Genomic DNA, 16,877 nt, shown 5'->3' on the forward strand with positions numbered 1-16,877 from the left:
AAAGGATTTCCACTGCTCTGCCAGCTTCATTGGAAAGTACTTAGTAGAAATGCAGGCAGATGGGTAATGATGTTTTTGCTCTTCAGAAAGCTTTTTAACCCATCTAAAAGCTTGTCCTGCCCAATAAACTCTTATGTGTAGAACATTTCCCACAGTGTTTGTTATTGTACTCTATTATACTGCCGATTATTTCGAGTCATGTACGAGTAAGCAGAGCCAGTTGGGTATGCTCCTTTTCACTGCAGCTGATAGAGTATTTTCATCAGCATTTAGGCGGCAAGGAAACAGTGTAATGGCCTGTTGTCTGCAGAGCTGTTTGTGTGTGGATATGGATTTTGCCGGTTCTCTACAAAGCATATTGATGCAGTGGTTTTCCTTATTTTCAGGTGTCACGCAGGCGTTCGCAACCCTGTCTTCTTAATGTTCATGTTCATTTACAGCTAATTCACCAACGCAAGGAACATTCGCAGTGCATTTTTTGTCAACCTCAAAATGTTGATCGTGACCTCTTCACGCTGATTGACTCAAAACAGAATGTGTTTAAGCAAATCCACAATCTGTAACCCTAACCAAGAGCTCTTTTAGTCTACATCTAACATCACATGGGATGCAGTACAGAAGCCTCAACCTTGTGCTTTGTACCCCCAACCGTCCATCCTCTTGCTGCATTAATCCTGCACGTGACCTCATGGCCAAGGGGGGCAGTGGACCCCGACTGACCCACGATTTATGGTGATTTGGTGAAACCCAGTTTTACTGAGGAAAGCACATTGTAACCTCTACTAACAGAACATGCCTTGATTTGAACAGTTTAACAAGGGCAAAATTAAATACCATACAGAACATGTTTTTCTTAATTATATAGTCTGTGTTCGAAACACGCTGCAACGCAACCAGCGTGTAATGCAGTGTGTTTCGCATCGACAGTGAATGAGATGCAAGAAGTTGACAGATTCTCTGGACACGTTGTTTGCAGTCCTGGTATAGGCAAACGGCATAGCCAGCCCACAATAAACCACTTTTTAAGACATTGAAAGTGCTTGAGTTAAACTACAAAAAGTCTTAAAATGTTGACTATAATCGCTATAATTGCACTGCTTTGAGTTGGCAGTAGTCTTTGAATGTAGTGGACAGATGAAACAGGCACAGTTAAATATAAATGAAACAAACATTTTTGTTGTTTAAGTTCATGTATGTGTCCATTCATCATTTCAGTTGTCAACCAAAATTTTTATTTGAATTGATAAACTTTGCTCATTGTGTCAGATATTGCTATTTGACAAAAATGTGATTAATTGCAATTAATTAATTACAAAGCCTCTAATTAATTAGATTTTTTTTAATTGCATCCCAACACTAATACTTTTCCTTCATTTTAACTTCAGTCATTTCATGATTCCTCAGATAATGGAAGATTAGAAGAATGCATATGAGAAGAAACCAAATAATTGGGCTTTCTCTGCTTATTTATTTATTTATGAAATTTGCAATACATTAGAAATTACACATTTGACACATTAAATCTGGGCTGATGTCTCTTAGGGTGTGGGCCCTCAGGACATGTTCTCACTTTGCTCGTGATTGCTTGCTTTCTGATCTGGTCTTTCTCTTCCGCGTGGCTTGTTTGTAGTACAACAAAATATTTTTTCTAGATTGCAAAAGAAAAATATTGGCAGGAGACAGTATCTATGTTTGAAAATTGGGACATCTAATGGTGAACTGAAAATGTCAGGTCATGCCCACAGGTAACAACACTCTAAGCTGCATATTTTTTGACATTTTACGAAACATTCTTACCTGAAAGAATGCAAATGATCAATGTAGTAAGCAATGCAGCAACATAAAAAGAGCACAAGACATATTTAACTCCTCTTTAGTAATTTACGCATTTCTGGAAACAAAGTCTTTTCAGTTTCAATATTAACATTATTATGTTTTATCTCTTTGTACTAATCACAAGAGAATGCCGTTATGTGCCTAATGTAACATGCTTACAAAACACACAGAGCCCATTTATAGCCAGCTCTACTCACCTGACAGTCACTGTCAGGGCCCTTCCTTTCATTCTGTCTCTCCCTCTCTAATCCAGCGGCGTACTGGGCTTCCACTTTCCTTGACAGAACATACATGAAAGCAAAAACAAATCTCCTCTTCAGTCCAGAGATAAAGAAGTCATTAAAAATGGAGGACAGTTGAATAGCTGAAGGAGCCCTGTGGATGAGAGACAGCGTGAGGAAAATATCCTTTGTGTCTCCCTCCCCTCATTGGAGGAGCGTTAATCACAGACGAAGTTAAATTGAATATGAGTGAGATAAGCAGAACAGCGGGAGGAGGAGGGGGGGGGGGGGGGTAAATGAAGAGGAGGCTGGGCTGGGGAAGAGCCTTTAAGTCCTAATGTTTTGTTTCCTGTCTCATATCTCTGGAGAGAAGACAAGGAATTTGACAAATAAAACTTGAAGGGATTAGAGTAATCCACGAGACTAGGGGCCTATTGTGAAGATCAGTGCTGTTAGTTGTATCTTGGGGATTATCAACACTTTGGCTGCTTACTCCTGAGGTGTGCTGCGTATAGAATGCGTGATGGAGAGCGTGTTTGCATCTTGCGTCAAGCAGCATCCATCATGAGCTTAACGTCAGACATTTTGCTCACTCGGTCAGGTGCTGAAACAAAGAACTGAATGGGAGGACAGTGGCAAACGGCTGGCTGACTGGCAGAATATTTTTTGAGAGTAGCATACATATGTCTCAACATAATCCTTCTTAAAGTGTGGAAACATGGAGGCAAGAGCTGATTTTTGCTGCAGAAACAAGGGGCATATGAAACAGACAGCTGTCAACAGAGGTTCGATACAGTTTCATTCAGCTCTGTTCAGTGAGGTATATATTGATTTAAAGTTTGTGATGTGGCGATAGTCTGAGTTTGCATGCAAGGGTCAGCCTCCCTTGTCAGAAAACATACTAAATATCAAAGACAGCGTGTTTTTTCTGAGACAAACTGCCTCACGACAGCTGGTCTTTTAGGAGTAGCAGGAAAGTGAAGTGATTCTCATATTCTCTTCTCCCACTTTTTTTGTCTTTCAGGGCTACCACAGACCAAATCACTACATTGCCACTCAAGGTAAGAATAACATTTTCTAAAAATTGCCAGGCTCTGTGGATTGAAATGTGTGGGCGGTGAGAATTTAAGGTTGTCTGTTTGTTTGGGCGGATGGATGTGTGCAGATGTTCATGAATATCTCTCTGAACATCCCTATCGTTGTTTACATACGCACTTGCAAACTACTCTTTGATGCTCAGTCAGGTGTGTGTTCGGGGAGTCTGGTATCACCTCAGTGCACACACACACACGTACACACAACACACTTACGCACCTCTGAGCAAGCAGTAAGCAGAGCAGCACACTTTTCTCTCTCTGTCTCTTCCCTCTTTCCTTTCATCGGTGGTGTAGGAGTGATTAATCAGGCAGTCTGGGAGAAAGCTGAATAAATAAATGGATTAGCTGACATGTACAGGCACATTTTGTCACTGTGTTAATCTGGCCGGCAGATTCGCAAAGCAAGGAGCACTTACCATGACCCCAGGGGTTAAGTCTGATTGATGGTTAATTGTTATGAATTTTGCGTGGAGAGCCTCACTCCCCCACAACAAGGCTGAATGCATAGGGATTTTGCGTAGCACTTTGGAAAAAAAAATCTGTAGAGGAGAAGAAAGAAAAAGGCGTATTTGCGAAGAGGCCTTAATGGATTTACAATCTGCTTCAGCGGAGCTGGGAGTTGCATAATTACCTGTTTATTAGTGCATTGCCTCTCTTTCTCGGTGTCTCAATTAAAACAAGCCTCTGTTTGCTCTCACTTCAGAGGGACGTGTCATACCAACCGGGCAGCAGCCGTTTGGTTTGTGTTGTCTACCTGTATGCATGGCAGCGACTGTGTGCCAAACCCTCAAAACTAAGCTCACTCTGCCCAAAACAAGGCGATCATTCAAATGTGAAAGAATTTTGACTGGGCTATCAAGACTTTTTTTAACTGTCCTACAGTCATTAAAAGCAATCCACGTTTTATTAAAAAAGAAAATATGCACAGCAAGATCAGCAGTCAAAGAAATATTGCCAACAGAAGTCCTCTCTAAGATGAAAAGCTCGAGAAGCCCGACGTGTTTCCATTCAAGTTAATTAGCTCCTGTTTTCTCATTGAGCTTGCATAATAAGTCCTCATTTTCCATCGACTGTATCGCAAGCACGATAAGGCTTTTCACTGTGTATAGCCATCCAGTACGAATGTGTCTGTGTGTGTGCGCGTGCATGTGTGGAAACATCTGTATTCTCTGGGAGAGCAGGCCCTTTTATAATTCATCATCAGCTCCGGCAGACTGACAGGAAGGAAGGCTCAGTCTGCTGACACTGAGGCAAAGAGCAGCCAGAGATGATAGGAAAGCCAGACACAGACCTGTCTCTCTCAGTCAGACAAACTGCATACTGTAGCACCTGAAAAGAGCACCTGGGCATTGGCACACTTGCTAAAAATGAGGAAGTAGTCGCTTCACTCCCCCAGTAAAGTTTTTCGGTGAGTGACACTTCCACTCAAGTCCACGGGGACCAGCAGTAGCTCAGGAAATGATGAGACCTGCAAGAGTGCTGGATAAGCTAAAAACTCTTTGGTTATGGAGGTAGTTGGGGTTGTGCTTAATATGGCAGACAGGTGGGATAACGTTGTCCCGGTTCTCTTACGCTGTAAACTACAATGACACTCATTAGTTTGGGGTTTATTGACGAGTCCCTTTGCCCTGTCAAGGTGACAACGGCAGGTAGAACAGCTGTCCCTCCATAAAATCCTCATCACCCAAGCTCTGTCCCTCATTATGTAGGTCAATCTCTCATCCAGGCTTTTTTTGCTGCAGCAATCCAACAACTGTCTGTCAGTGATTCCCCAACACCAGCTGCAGGTCACCTACCTAGCAGATGAGTGTATGCAGGCTCGTCTGCCTTTCCAGTTCGCCGCCTTGTCTGTGTCCATTTTGATGTTTTGCAGTCGTTTAAATACCGATCAAACATGTGCTTCTCTCTAGTGGAGATTGCGAATTTACACCAGGATACAGCAGCTCTGATAAGTACCTGCATCCTTCTGGTGATTAGGAAATATTCATGACACAGAAAAGGGCTCAGTTTCATCAAATTTTCCCCTCCGGCCCTCTCTGCTCTTCCCGCCCCTCCCTCACAAGCAGGAAATGTCACCAGGAGCACAAAGGTTTTATTATTTACAGGTTAACATCTCAAAGCCCAACGGAGGGTGAGAGGGGTGCGAGGTGGAAAGAGAGAGAAAAAAAAATCAATGATAAGTGAGTGTACATTATGCCAGAGTCTGCTGCATGTAATATTAATGGCCAAGAGGGGAACGTAGCCTGCATCTTTGTCTGTGAATGTGTCTGTGCACATGTTGATCAGGAGTTTTGCTGAATACCTGACTGGGGGATTTTTACAGCTGTCACATTGCTTGCTTCTGAGGAGGAGCAGACCTAGTCCCAAAACACAGCATCAGCTGCAGCAGCATTCACACTCTGACAGCTGGAAGTGAAGCTCCTACCAGTTTTCTTCTTCTGTGAAGTGCCTCCTCCAGACTTCTCCAACTAGGCTCCACGCACACTGTCATACAAACACTGCTCTCATCTCACAGCTCCTCAAGTGTACTCTCAATGCAATTTCTTTCAAGTAACCCTTGGATAAATCTTTGAGAATGTAAGCTTTCCCCTCAGTACGGCTTGTCTTCAAGATTATTTGTTTGTGCTGAAGAAATTTCTAAATGGTTAAAGAGTGCTCATGTACTTATGAGTTTTCTTGCTCTTTATGTTTAAAAAAATCCTGAAATTCATATATGTTTATATATACACACAATATCTAGGCAAAACTGAACTTTTAAAATGCAATTATAATCTGAAATCAATCAGAAATGGCACAGGAGAGGATTGTTCTTGCATTATTTTTCAACATAATGTTCTTTAGCTTAATTGCCGTGGTCCATCAGTAGTCAGGCTTCACTATCCCCAGCGTTAAAGAGGGTTGCATCTTAAGCCTCCAGATGATCCCCAGCAGCATGGTTGACTTCATCATAACTCTGAAAATGGCAGCCATTCAAGTGGGATTTCAGTTTGAGTACAGATAGAAGTCAGATGATGCCAGGGGTTTGGATAAGTGGTGGACCAAACGCATTGAAAGTTAAAGCAGACTATGTTATGTACGCTCATCCAAAGGCCAGGAAGACACAAGCAAAGAAGGAGTCACAGAGGAGAGCCTGTGTTTGTTGACGGGCAACAGCTGAATTCTCAGACTGCGCTTCCACTTTTGCACATTTGCTGTGTGGGAGGTCATTTAGTCTGATTATAAAGCACAGGGAGGACCAACAGTTTCAAAGGGAGGGACTCACAGACACTAACATGCACTAATATGCACACATGGCAGGAGTGACTGCCAAAGCAAACATCAGAGAAGCTCGGATTATAATGCACACAGAGGTAGAGTGACTTAAATCTCTGCAAAAGATGTCAATACTCCACTATATCTTAAAATTGTTGCTGGTGTATTAATGCTATATAATTATCTTCAAAATGCTGCATATCGCAAATTTAAGGTTGTTAAATGGGAATATTCAAGGTTAGTGGATGATCAGGGTTCCAGTTAAAAGCACACTTTTCAAACTTCTAGTCTCCAGTTTAGGAATCTTTGCAGGGCCACCACAGCTTCATCCTATTTCAGTTTTTTGTCCTGACACAGAAATGTGATCATTCCCATGGATACAAGAGCTTGTTAGGAAGATTTAAGTTGTTTCAAACAATCAACCAATGCTATAATGCTTTCCAGCCATCTCTCACTTATGTTATATACCTACAGAAACCTATATCATTTAGATGATGTTATTCTATTACCTTAGCCATTTTCTGAGATGCCAATATTGAAAGAAAGCTGCTGATTTTCAAATCATAAACTGCAGTGATACATGTCAGCTGTGGAAGACACAACAACTGATTGAAAATCATGCTTTTTTTCAGAGGAGATTAGTAAAAAAAAAACAATGGCTCTGAGAAATATCCAACTTCCTTCAAAGTGTCACCCAAAGTTCCGTTTAGCACTTGAAGCTGTCCACTCACGCGTCAAAGCTGTCAAAGCGTTAGTGTTTGGGATTCCTTTGTTCTTCTATATCTATTTTTCGAGTGCCATCGAGTTCATTGCCATAAAGCAACTCATCCATACCTTTTCTACATCTCTCCATGTATATGAAAACATAAATTGGCTGGCTGAAACTTGGCAGGAGCTTTTCATTGGTTGATTTACCATATAATGCCAAGTGTTATTGTGTTACTGAAGTCCTACACACCAGCTGTCCTGCTTCTCAGTCCCCCTCTCCCAAACTTCTCAGTTGTGTGTATCCTTCCTCAGGGACAAGTGTAGGAGGCAGCAGAGTGGGTGGTTCAATCAGGTTGGGTAGTTATTGGCTGACTGGAAGTGACTGGAATTGGAGATTGAGGTCCTACAGTGAAAATCGAGACATACCAGCACACGCAAAGCAGAAAAAGTGAAGGAATATAAATGGAAGATATTGAGAAGCTTTGTTGCAATTTTTTAAATATCTATTTGGGATGTGAAGAAGTCAGGAAAAGTGCATCTCTCAATTTGGAAAAAATACAACAATTCTCATCTGTAATTTTTTTTTTCTTTTTTCCAGAGATAGACAGGAACAAGCTCTGTTAAATTTTGATTTCATGTAGTGTTTTTTTTTTTTCAAACTGTCACACAGAGAGAGCTACATAATTGGAAGCTGAGGATGTGTTTGGGCAGTCCAGGAAGCAGATTACGGGGGAGCTTTACCTTCAAATATGATAGATTTGGGTGAAAAAGTAAAATTTTAAAAAAGATGATTATCATATACCTAAACATGTATTCTTTCTCCTGATGAATTTTTTTTAAACATTTGATTGCTTATATAATGAGTCATCATCAATCATATGCTTTAAGTGCTGATTTCTCAAAACTTGATTTTCGGACACACATAAACTGTCCCTTAATTTATCTTCTTACGCTTTTGACCAAAACTCCCATTTTTGGCATGCTGGTAGTATAGGCTATGTAGAATGCACCTATTAGCCTTTTTTTTTTTTTTGATAATTTCATTCTATGCTGAGTTATATACGAAAATCTTTGTAGCAATTGTTTCTTTTCATTACCATGGTAACCACAGTGAAATATGACAAAATGCCTAATAGGTGCACAGGTCCATACTTAAAGTACTACGTGGTGCATTGGTATCATTTTATGTTAAATATTGCATGAGATTTTGCTTGGGGCAAATGCAAGATGTAATTTCAGGTTCCATAATTCAACAGTATTTAATTTCAATGCAGTTGTTCAAAATGAAAAAAAAAATGGTTTCACAGTAAAGTTGGTGTTTAGAGGTCTCTAAAAATGTACATGTTGCATGCCTTATCTTAAAAAGTGTGTGCAATATAAAACCTTCAACACTGGTCATTTTTAGTACTCGGCCGCGTGAAGCTCCCCCTTAAACATGGCTTATCAATCAAGATAATAAAATGATGATGACACTTGGTTGATGTCATCGGGGTAATTAGGTTGTTGGAGAAGGCATAAACAATAAACGGCACAAACAGTAAAATAACAGAAACATAAAGCAAATAATGACTGGAATTAATGCAACACAGACTGCGACAGACAAACTGATAACATTAGCTGTTTAGTAAAAACAACTTTGATTTTAGTGAGCAGTAACTTCCTTTTCAATTAAAGCCTCTCACATCTGGAATGCATTACTGAGTGTAATTAGTATGTTAGGAGATTTTTCAAACTTTTTCAGCAAAAGTTAGGTATTGGCTGAAAAAATAACAAGAATGTACCCAACTATGGTATCTACAAGGTCCGAATGATTGTGGATCGTGTCATTATGTGTGTGCTTGTGTGTGTGTGTGCAATGTTGTCTGTGCTGTTTTTGTTGGTGTTATTGGTTCTCTTTGTCTACTTTTGCTGAAAAGTCCAACCAGAAGTAGGAGTTGAAAACTAGCTTAATGCTATACACTCTGTATGCAATACATGAGATGTTTTCTATGTTAATTGCATGGCTCTTGATCAAATAAATAAGTAAACAAAAATAAACTTCATGAGCAGAACTAAGATAATTTTATTCCATCAAGTAGTGTAGACGTTCAAAGAGTTTAAGGCAAGATTTTATCTTGAATATTTAAATAAACTGCAGTCAGAATGTTTTTTTTTTATCCAGAATGAAGCGGACATTTTTTAACGCCTTGATTATACTGATTGCAGATGTGCACTCAGATTGCTACAGACATCACAGACTCACAGTTGTTGTTATACTACTTTCTAGTTTGCTTGGAGGACTCCGTTCTATACATGCCGCTGAGCATGCACACTCCTGCCCTTGAAGCATAGTCACCACGCAGACACGAATTTGGGCTGCATCAGAATGCGCTCAGAGTGGTCCAGCCAAATCAAAACTCAAAGATTCACCTACAAATGTGACTTTTGAAATGACAATGCATGGCCTGATTTTTCAGACAGTAAATGACAGGGAGGAAAAACACTGTCATTTTGTGTATGTGCCATGTTTGGTCTTCGCTTGTCTCTAGGCATGCCTGCATAATTCGCTATGTCTCCAGGTAATTTGGGCCAACGCAGGAGAATGCACAGTTGTGGAGATTTGCATTCACTAATTAATTTGTCAGAAGTAATTTTTTTTCCAGTTGGTGCTTGATTAAAACTAATATTAATAATTTTAATTAACCGGAATAATAATTAAATTCTACCCACAATTATTGCTCAGTGAAGTTTTAAATATCGGAAGCATTGAATGGCTCTCTGCTCATTTATTTTGATGTGAACCAGATACATTTGGGTCGGATGTAGTGGAAGGGTTGGTGTTAAACAGATGAGATGCAGTGGTAATTACTTTGAGCTTTGCCACGCACACAAACACACACAAACACACACACTCTCCCTCTCTCTCACACACACACACACACACAGAGGCCCAGCTAAGTCTCATCTTTAAATTTGTGTTAGTTTCCTCTCCTATTTTTTCATGTCTTAAGCTCTTGTGCTGTAGAGTAAGCACTATGCAATGGCATTTGTTGTAGAAAGCACTATAAATAAATCAGACTTGACACATCTTTCAGTGCTTGATCCAAGAAGTGAAAATGTAGAGGAAAATGCTCTATAAACTGTCATTCTGCTGTAGGACAGTAATGCTTCCAAATACATGTGTTCATATTGTGTGCAAGTCAATCTGAGAAAGAAGCTTTGTTAGCAGGATGTTATTGATCAAAACAGCATGAGCCACAGCTTATTTCCATCCATCCATTGTCTATACACTGCTTAGTCCTCATTAGGGAAATGGAGGGCTGAAGTCTATCCCAGCCGACTTAGGCAAAGGCCAGGGACACCCTGGACATGTCACCGGTGTATCACAGGGCTACATGTAGAGACAATCACAGTCACATTCACACCTATGGGCAATTTAGTATCATCGAATAACCTCAGCATGTTTTTGGACTCTGGGAGGAAGCCAGAGCCCCAGAAAAAACCCACGCATGCGCAGGGAGAACATGCAAACTCCATCAGAAAAATCCTGGGAAGGCCGAAGCACAAACTGGGGATCTTCCAGCTGCAAGGCGAAGTGCTAACCACCAAGATACTGTGCCACCCTAACCTGTACAGAAACAATTAATAAAAAACATTAAACATATATAAGATAAATGACAGTTTCAGTCAAACTAATTCCTTTACTTATAGAAACACCAAAATAAATATCATTTGAGAGCCTCAGAAAAAGACAGATGAAAAGTATGTGTATTACAGCAATGTCCTGTGTGTACATCTTCAAGAGCCAGTAAAAAAGGAGAATCTAGCCACAGCCATTAGCCCACGCAAGCACTGGAAAATACATTCAATGACCATAGCAATTTGTTGTCTACTCAAGTAACACTATCTTCAGTTCACCTGTCTGCTTCTCTCTACACAACTCTGTTCAGCTCTCTGTGTGTCTGTTTCTAATATCTGTCAGACCAGAGCCATCCTGTGGTTGGAACAGGTCCACTTATGGTTGGTCTGAGTGGACCTGTGTAAAGACACCTCTTACTTTCAATTAAGGAGAAATACTGCTGCAGGATGGCAGAGAATACTGTGCTTCCATGGCCCATTTAAGACTATAAATTTAATGATAAAATAACTTTAATTGTTGACTGCTCAGTGGCTTGGTGGTTAGCACTTTCATCTTGTAGCTAAAAGATCTCCGGTTTGCGTCACGGCCTTCTTGGGATCTTTCTCCATGGATTTTGTATGTTCTTCCTGTGCATGTGTGGCTTTTCTCCTGGTTCTCCAGCTTCCTCCCACAGTCCAAAAACATGCTGAGATTAATTGGTGATTCTAAATTGTCTGTAGGTGTGAATGTGAATCTGATTGTTTGTCTATATGTATAGACCTGTGATAGACTGGTAACCTGTCCAGAGTGTCCCCTGCCTTCACTTAAAATCAGCTGGGATAGACTCCAGCCCCCCGCGACCCTAATGAGGATTAAGCGGTGTACAGATAATGGATGGATGGAACTTTAATCGTGATGGTTCCTCTGTGCACACAGTTAACATCATAACAAATGGAGTTTGATGTTAAAGAACTTGACAAGACCACACAAAACCCCACCACTAAAACACCCTCAGGATCATACTACTTTAGAAAATGGTAAATTTGGCAAAAATATATTTGTAAAATTTAATTTCCACTCCGTCTCTCCAAGGACCCATGCAGGAGACTGTCTTTGACTTCTGGAGGATGGTCTGGCAGGAGAACACAGCAGCGATCGTCATGGTGACCAACCTGGTGGAAGTGGGCAGGGTGGGTATTAATTACATGTTCACTGGAACTGCAGATCTTAAATATGATTACCTTGCACCCATTCGACTGACAGGCTGATTGTATCTCAAGGTAAACACAGCCATCTCTTTTTTTATTGTCTTTGAGCATCAGTGCCCGGATGTGTATGTGTATGCTGACTTAGTGAGGCATGGGACTCACGTGCCGCCAGCTCGTTTCCCATCTATCTTATCAGTGAGAAGTGAGAAGCACCTGATTGATGGCCTTCATTACTAGAGAGGCATCCAGGCGACTGACTACTGTTTCATCTGAGTGGCTCTATAACAGGACATTAGACTCCTGAAGCCGCCAGCTCCTAGCAAGCTCCTCCGAGCAGAAACATCTCTTAATGTTGTTCTCATTGGACAAAGGGGACTGTTATTGAGTGGTGAGGACAGTTCATAATGTTCAAACTAATGATAGAGCCCTGACTTTCTTTTTTTGCTCACTACAGCATGTGGCCTGAAAAAAATCCAGAGCTCTGCTTCAGTCCTAATTTGTTCCACTTAACTCACACTGTAGTTCCCCCTGGTTAGGTTATAATCAAGAGAAAATGAAGGTCTTAACGTACAGTGTAATGCTTTGACTGCCAGGGGATTTTCTCAAAGAATTTTAAACACATTCACACTGAAAGCCCCTTTAACACAGACACACCTTGATTTCGCTGATGTGCATTTTTGGTGGGACTTAAATGTAGCAGAGCTGATAATGATTCATGGGCCCATCTCTAGGTACCTCATTAGGCCTTTCCTCTACAGTAGCTGAGCCCAGCCCACCCCGCCCAACACCTTCTCCACACCTGCTTAGCTGCTGTGCTGTTCTCGGCGGGCCCCGGCCCCCAAACCGTCTGTTATATGATCCTTGTCCATTGGCGGGCGGTAGGCACAGTTGGTCACAGTGATGGTGGCTCCATAGAGGGCCCCATAAAATCACTTCACCATATCACAGTGGGCCATCTGCTCGGCACAGTTGCTGATGAACTCTGGGAAATCCTGGCACACACACAGACAAGCACACGCAGCCTCTGTCCCACTGGTTACCCTCACAGGGGCGGCGCTCAGCGCACTTTGATGTGCAAGAGATTTGGTTTTAGAAGTTAGAGCGCTGATGTGTGTGATGAGGTGATGCGCTGACTGCTTCTTTTCCATATACTCTATCCATATGAGGGAGTGAGTTCATGAGCTGCGTACACACAGTCACATGCTCATAAGTGTGCCCGCACAAAATAACATCTGTGTCTACACTGGCACATTTTAGCCCAAAGGCTAATTCCCCCCCAAACCAGGCATCTGATTTAGAGTGATCTAATAAGGTAATGGCTTTTGCCTAATTCAATCTGGCCTGAAGCGGACGGTGGATTTGTGATTGCCATCAGGGATTAGTCATCAGGGGTGTCAGAGAGAGGGACCTCAAAGTCCCCCTCTGTCTATGTCATTCCACAAACCAAAATCTCATTTCATTTGTAATCAGTGCATAGATGCCAGAAATGAAAATTGAATCTACTTGTGGCTGATGTCGCATTTATCCCTCATCAGAAATGATCATTCTCTGATATACCTCCGTGAACTCAATCTCTATTACCAGGCTTACTCCCCCAGTATCAACAGTTTAATTGAACAGGGGGAGGGGTAATTTTGCACTCTTATGATACCTAATACAAGTAATATTTCCAGTGGGGTGTCTTAGATTTCTGTTGGGAAATCTGTTTTAAACAGCTGAGGGTTTATTATTTCATGTCGTTATTGGATTGTCATTATATGTCCCTCATTTAATTGTAGCATGCTATTTTTTATGTTTTGCCCTATTTCTCTGCACTGCTATTCAAATTTTTAAGGTGGACAAATTTTACACTCCTTTGGTGCCTTTTCTGTTCTGTTCCAGGCTTTTGCACAGTCCACCTTTAGATTCATTTTCACATTATTGATGTGAGAATGAAAAAGCAATAATGTGCGAATGAACTCTCCATTGATACATAAGATTCCCATTTACAGCATATCCTTGACCAGGGGCCCAAACTAATATGAAGCAAATCTCATTTCGATTTGAAAGAAATGCTTCAGAAACTGAAATATCGGGTGGCAAATGGGAGGTAATGTTATGTGGCAATTATCTTTATTGGAAAAAAAATGACAGCCTAGAAATCTACAGAATTCAAATATGAGTGTCCTCTATGAAATACAGCATTGTGACTGTCAATTCTTTGTAGTTAGCAGACAGAACTTGAGGATGTCATATAAAACACTTGCTTTTGTCACTCTCAGGTGAAGTGTTGTAAGTACTGGCCTGATGACACCGAGATCTACAGAGACATCAAGGTGACGCTTATCGAGACTGAGCTGCTATCAGAGTATGTCATCAGGACCTTTGCAGTAGAAAAGGTACACTTTGCAACACTTTCTGAACTTTTTTTTCCCTGTTATTCTGAGAGAATTGAAAAGACATTCAAGCCTTTTCAGTTTTAGCTTTCCATGCTGTTACATAACTGAAACTTTGTTTGTACTAGACCTCAACCTTTGGTCATTGGCCACTTCAGAAATTATGGTTGCCTTGGTCATAAGCATGTTGTGAGTGGTTACTGAACTCCTTTAGAGAAAAATATAGTTTGAATTTTCTGTGCTACTCTTACTCATTTGAGAAGGCTTTAAATTGACTTTCTGAAACGCCTCAAGGCTATAGCAATAAAATTTTGCTGCCAAATGTATTAAGTTGCTTTAAAATAAGATAATTTTCTCTTATTACTAAAGTTTACTGCAGATTTTTTTGATTTTGTTTTCAACCTTCTATTACAAGTTGTATTTTAATGCCTCTGTACAATTTGAAGAAGATTTGTATTCAGACGGTTCAATGCATGAAGTCCTACTGCACCACAGATCACACTATGGAATGGGATGACAGCAAAGCATAGTTTCTATCAATCATATCAAATCAAATCAAAATGTACTTCATTAATCCTCAAGGAAATTGAGGTATCCCAGTGATAGAAGACAGATGGAACTGTCTTGTAGAAAAATTTGGGGTCTCTGGTACCTGTCCCACACTGAGATTTTTGCCACCAAACATAGCCAATTAAAAATCTTGTCCAACTTTGGGAGCTCATATTTTCCAAACTGAGGTACCTAGAAAGCTCCAGTTTGCTAAGTTATCACACAAGTTTGTGTAGAATGGAACCCAGGGGTGTTAGAACACTTCTGTGCAGTATTTCTAGTACTTTTAAGGTCCCAAACCCCACTCGTGAGTAGGTATCTCTTAATTTTTTAGCATTTTTAGCAAGCCCCCATGGCCTGCAGAGTGTAGGGAAACACCTGAGGATGTTTGTGGGGTACTAGCTACATGCAGAGGCCTTGTTTACCAACTCACAGCTCTCTGGTATGTCTAGAGGCTGAGAAATAACCACTTAAAGATGAAAAAAAAAACGCTGGCGAGGCTTTTTATAGCCCAAATTCTGAAAATTTCAGACTCCCACAACTCAGAAACTATTTGAGCTACAGGCCTACAATTTTGCATAGAAAGTACTTTTGTGACTATCTAATGGCATGCAAATTTAGGACTAATGTGAAAATGGTGCAGCAACACCCCCAAGGAATATCTGGTCATTTCACCTGGAATGACCCTGGTGACAAAGGACCTCCGGAGTCTGTCTGTGGAGCATTTCAGCGACAGTAGCCAACCTCTCAACATGCTCTTCTGTCCATCCAAAGTGCTGTGTAGGGGATGGCTGGGGTTATCTATGATGCACAGCAGCTTGCTCAGAGAACATCTTTCAGCTACCGTGACCACAGAGTCCAGCTTTCTCCCCACAACTTTGCTAGCCTTGTTTACCAGCTTGTCAGGTCTGTTCCTGTCCCTGGTCTTCACATTCCCACCTCAGCACAGCACAGCGTGGAAGAGAACACTGGAGACAATAGACTTGTAGAGCAGGTTGAGTAGTTCACTGCAGACGTTGAAGGATCTCAGCCTGCGTAGTAGGTACAGCCGGCTCTGGTCCTTCTTGTCTAGCACATTCGTGTTCGGAGACCCATCCAGTTTGTCATCCAGGTGTACACCAGGGTACCTGTGAGTGTGAACCATCTCTACATCCAAACCCTTTATGGTGACTGGCAATGGCAATGGTGCCAATCTCCAGAAGTCTGCCTCCATCTCCTTGGTTTTGGACGCATTCAGGTGGAGGTGGTTCAGTCGGCACCAACGAAGAAAATCCTCAATCAGGCCCCTGTACTCCTCTTCTTCTTGGTCACTTCCTGTACAACTGAGGTCGGTCAGATTTTCTTCAAAGCAGCTTACGCCCCTTGAATAGTATGAGATATGATCATAGACTGTGTATGAAGATAAATTACCCCAACATCACCCATAGGTTTTCTGAACATCAGTTTTGTGACAGCTCCGGCATCTATCCATCTGGATGAGCTAATCAGAAAATGAGCGGAGCAGGATGAGGTGGAGCAGGAGGGAAGCTGTGGTGGGAAATGCAAGTGTCTTTGGGCTACTGATGGTTCTGTAATGGTACCGACCTGTCGCTAAAAGCAGCTAAGTCCTTAACAGTATATACATTTACTGGGGTTTTTGCAATTTAAGTGAAAGAGTTATATAAAAAAATTCGCCCCCATACAGTTGCTCTGAACAGATAAAAAGCTTTAAAGACCAAAACCTGTTTTTGCACCAGGCTGTAAACATGTTTATTTCTGCTGTAAAGCTGAACATTTTAGTGTACAAGACTACAGGGATTAACTCACTTTGGACGCCTCAAGTTGATATTTGAAGAACTGTAGATTTGACACTTCTGAATTGGCTTTTTTCAGCCACAGAGGTTGCTGGTTGATATGGAATAATAAAAATTCACATCGTACAAAGTACATTCAAGAGGACACAAACAGAAATAGACCATGTAATCAAGAGTAATCTGAAACTTTTCACAGTACTGTATGACTCCCAACAGTGTGTCAGACTGCTTTATATCCAT

The 16,877-nt window shown here is 41.1% G+C and overlaps 1 protein-coding gene across 5 annotated transcripts in view; it reads left to right on the forward strand.

The window, feature by feature from the left end:
- The window catches only part of LOC110957685 (protein tyrosine phosphatase receptor type M), a 188,290-nt gene that overhangs the window by 152,296 nt on the left and 19,117 nt on the right, over positions 1-16,877 (forward strand). For all 5 annotated transcript variants that reach the window (XM_051953453.1, XM_051953454.1, XM_051953452.1 and 2 more), the window contains 3 exons: positions 3,082-3,118; positions 11,805-11,902; positions 14,182-14,298. In XM_051953453.1, the coding sequence (XP_051809413.1) occupies positions 3,082-3,118; positions 11,805-11,902; positions 14,182-14,298 (252 nt within the window). The remainder of the gene's footprint in view (positions 1-3,081; positions 3,119-11,804; positions 11,903-14,181; positions 14,299-16,877) is intronic.

The sequence above is a fragment of the Acanthochromis polyacanthus genome, chromosome 9, assembly GCF_021347895.1.
Source record: "Acanthochromis polyacanthus isolate Apoly-LR-REF ecotype Palm Island chromosome 9, KAUST_Apoly_ChrSc, whole genome shotgun sequence".
Taxonomy (NCBI): Eukaryota; Metazoa; Chordata; class Actinopteri; family Pomacentridae; genus Acanthochromis; species Acanthochromis polyacanthus.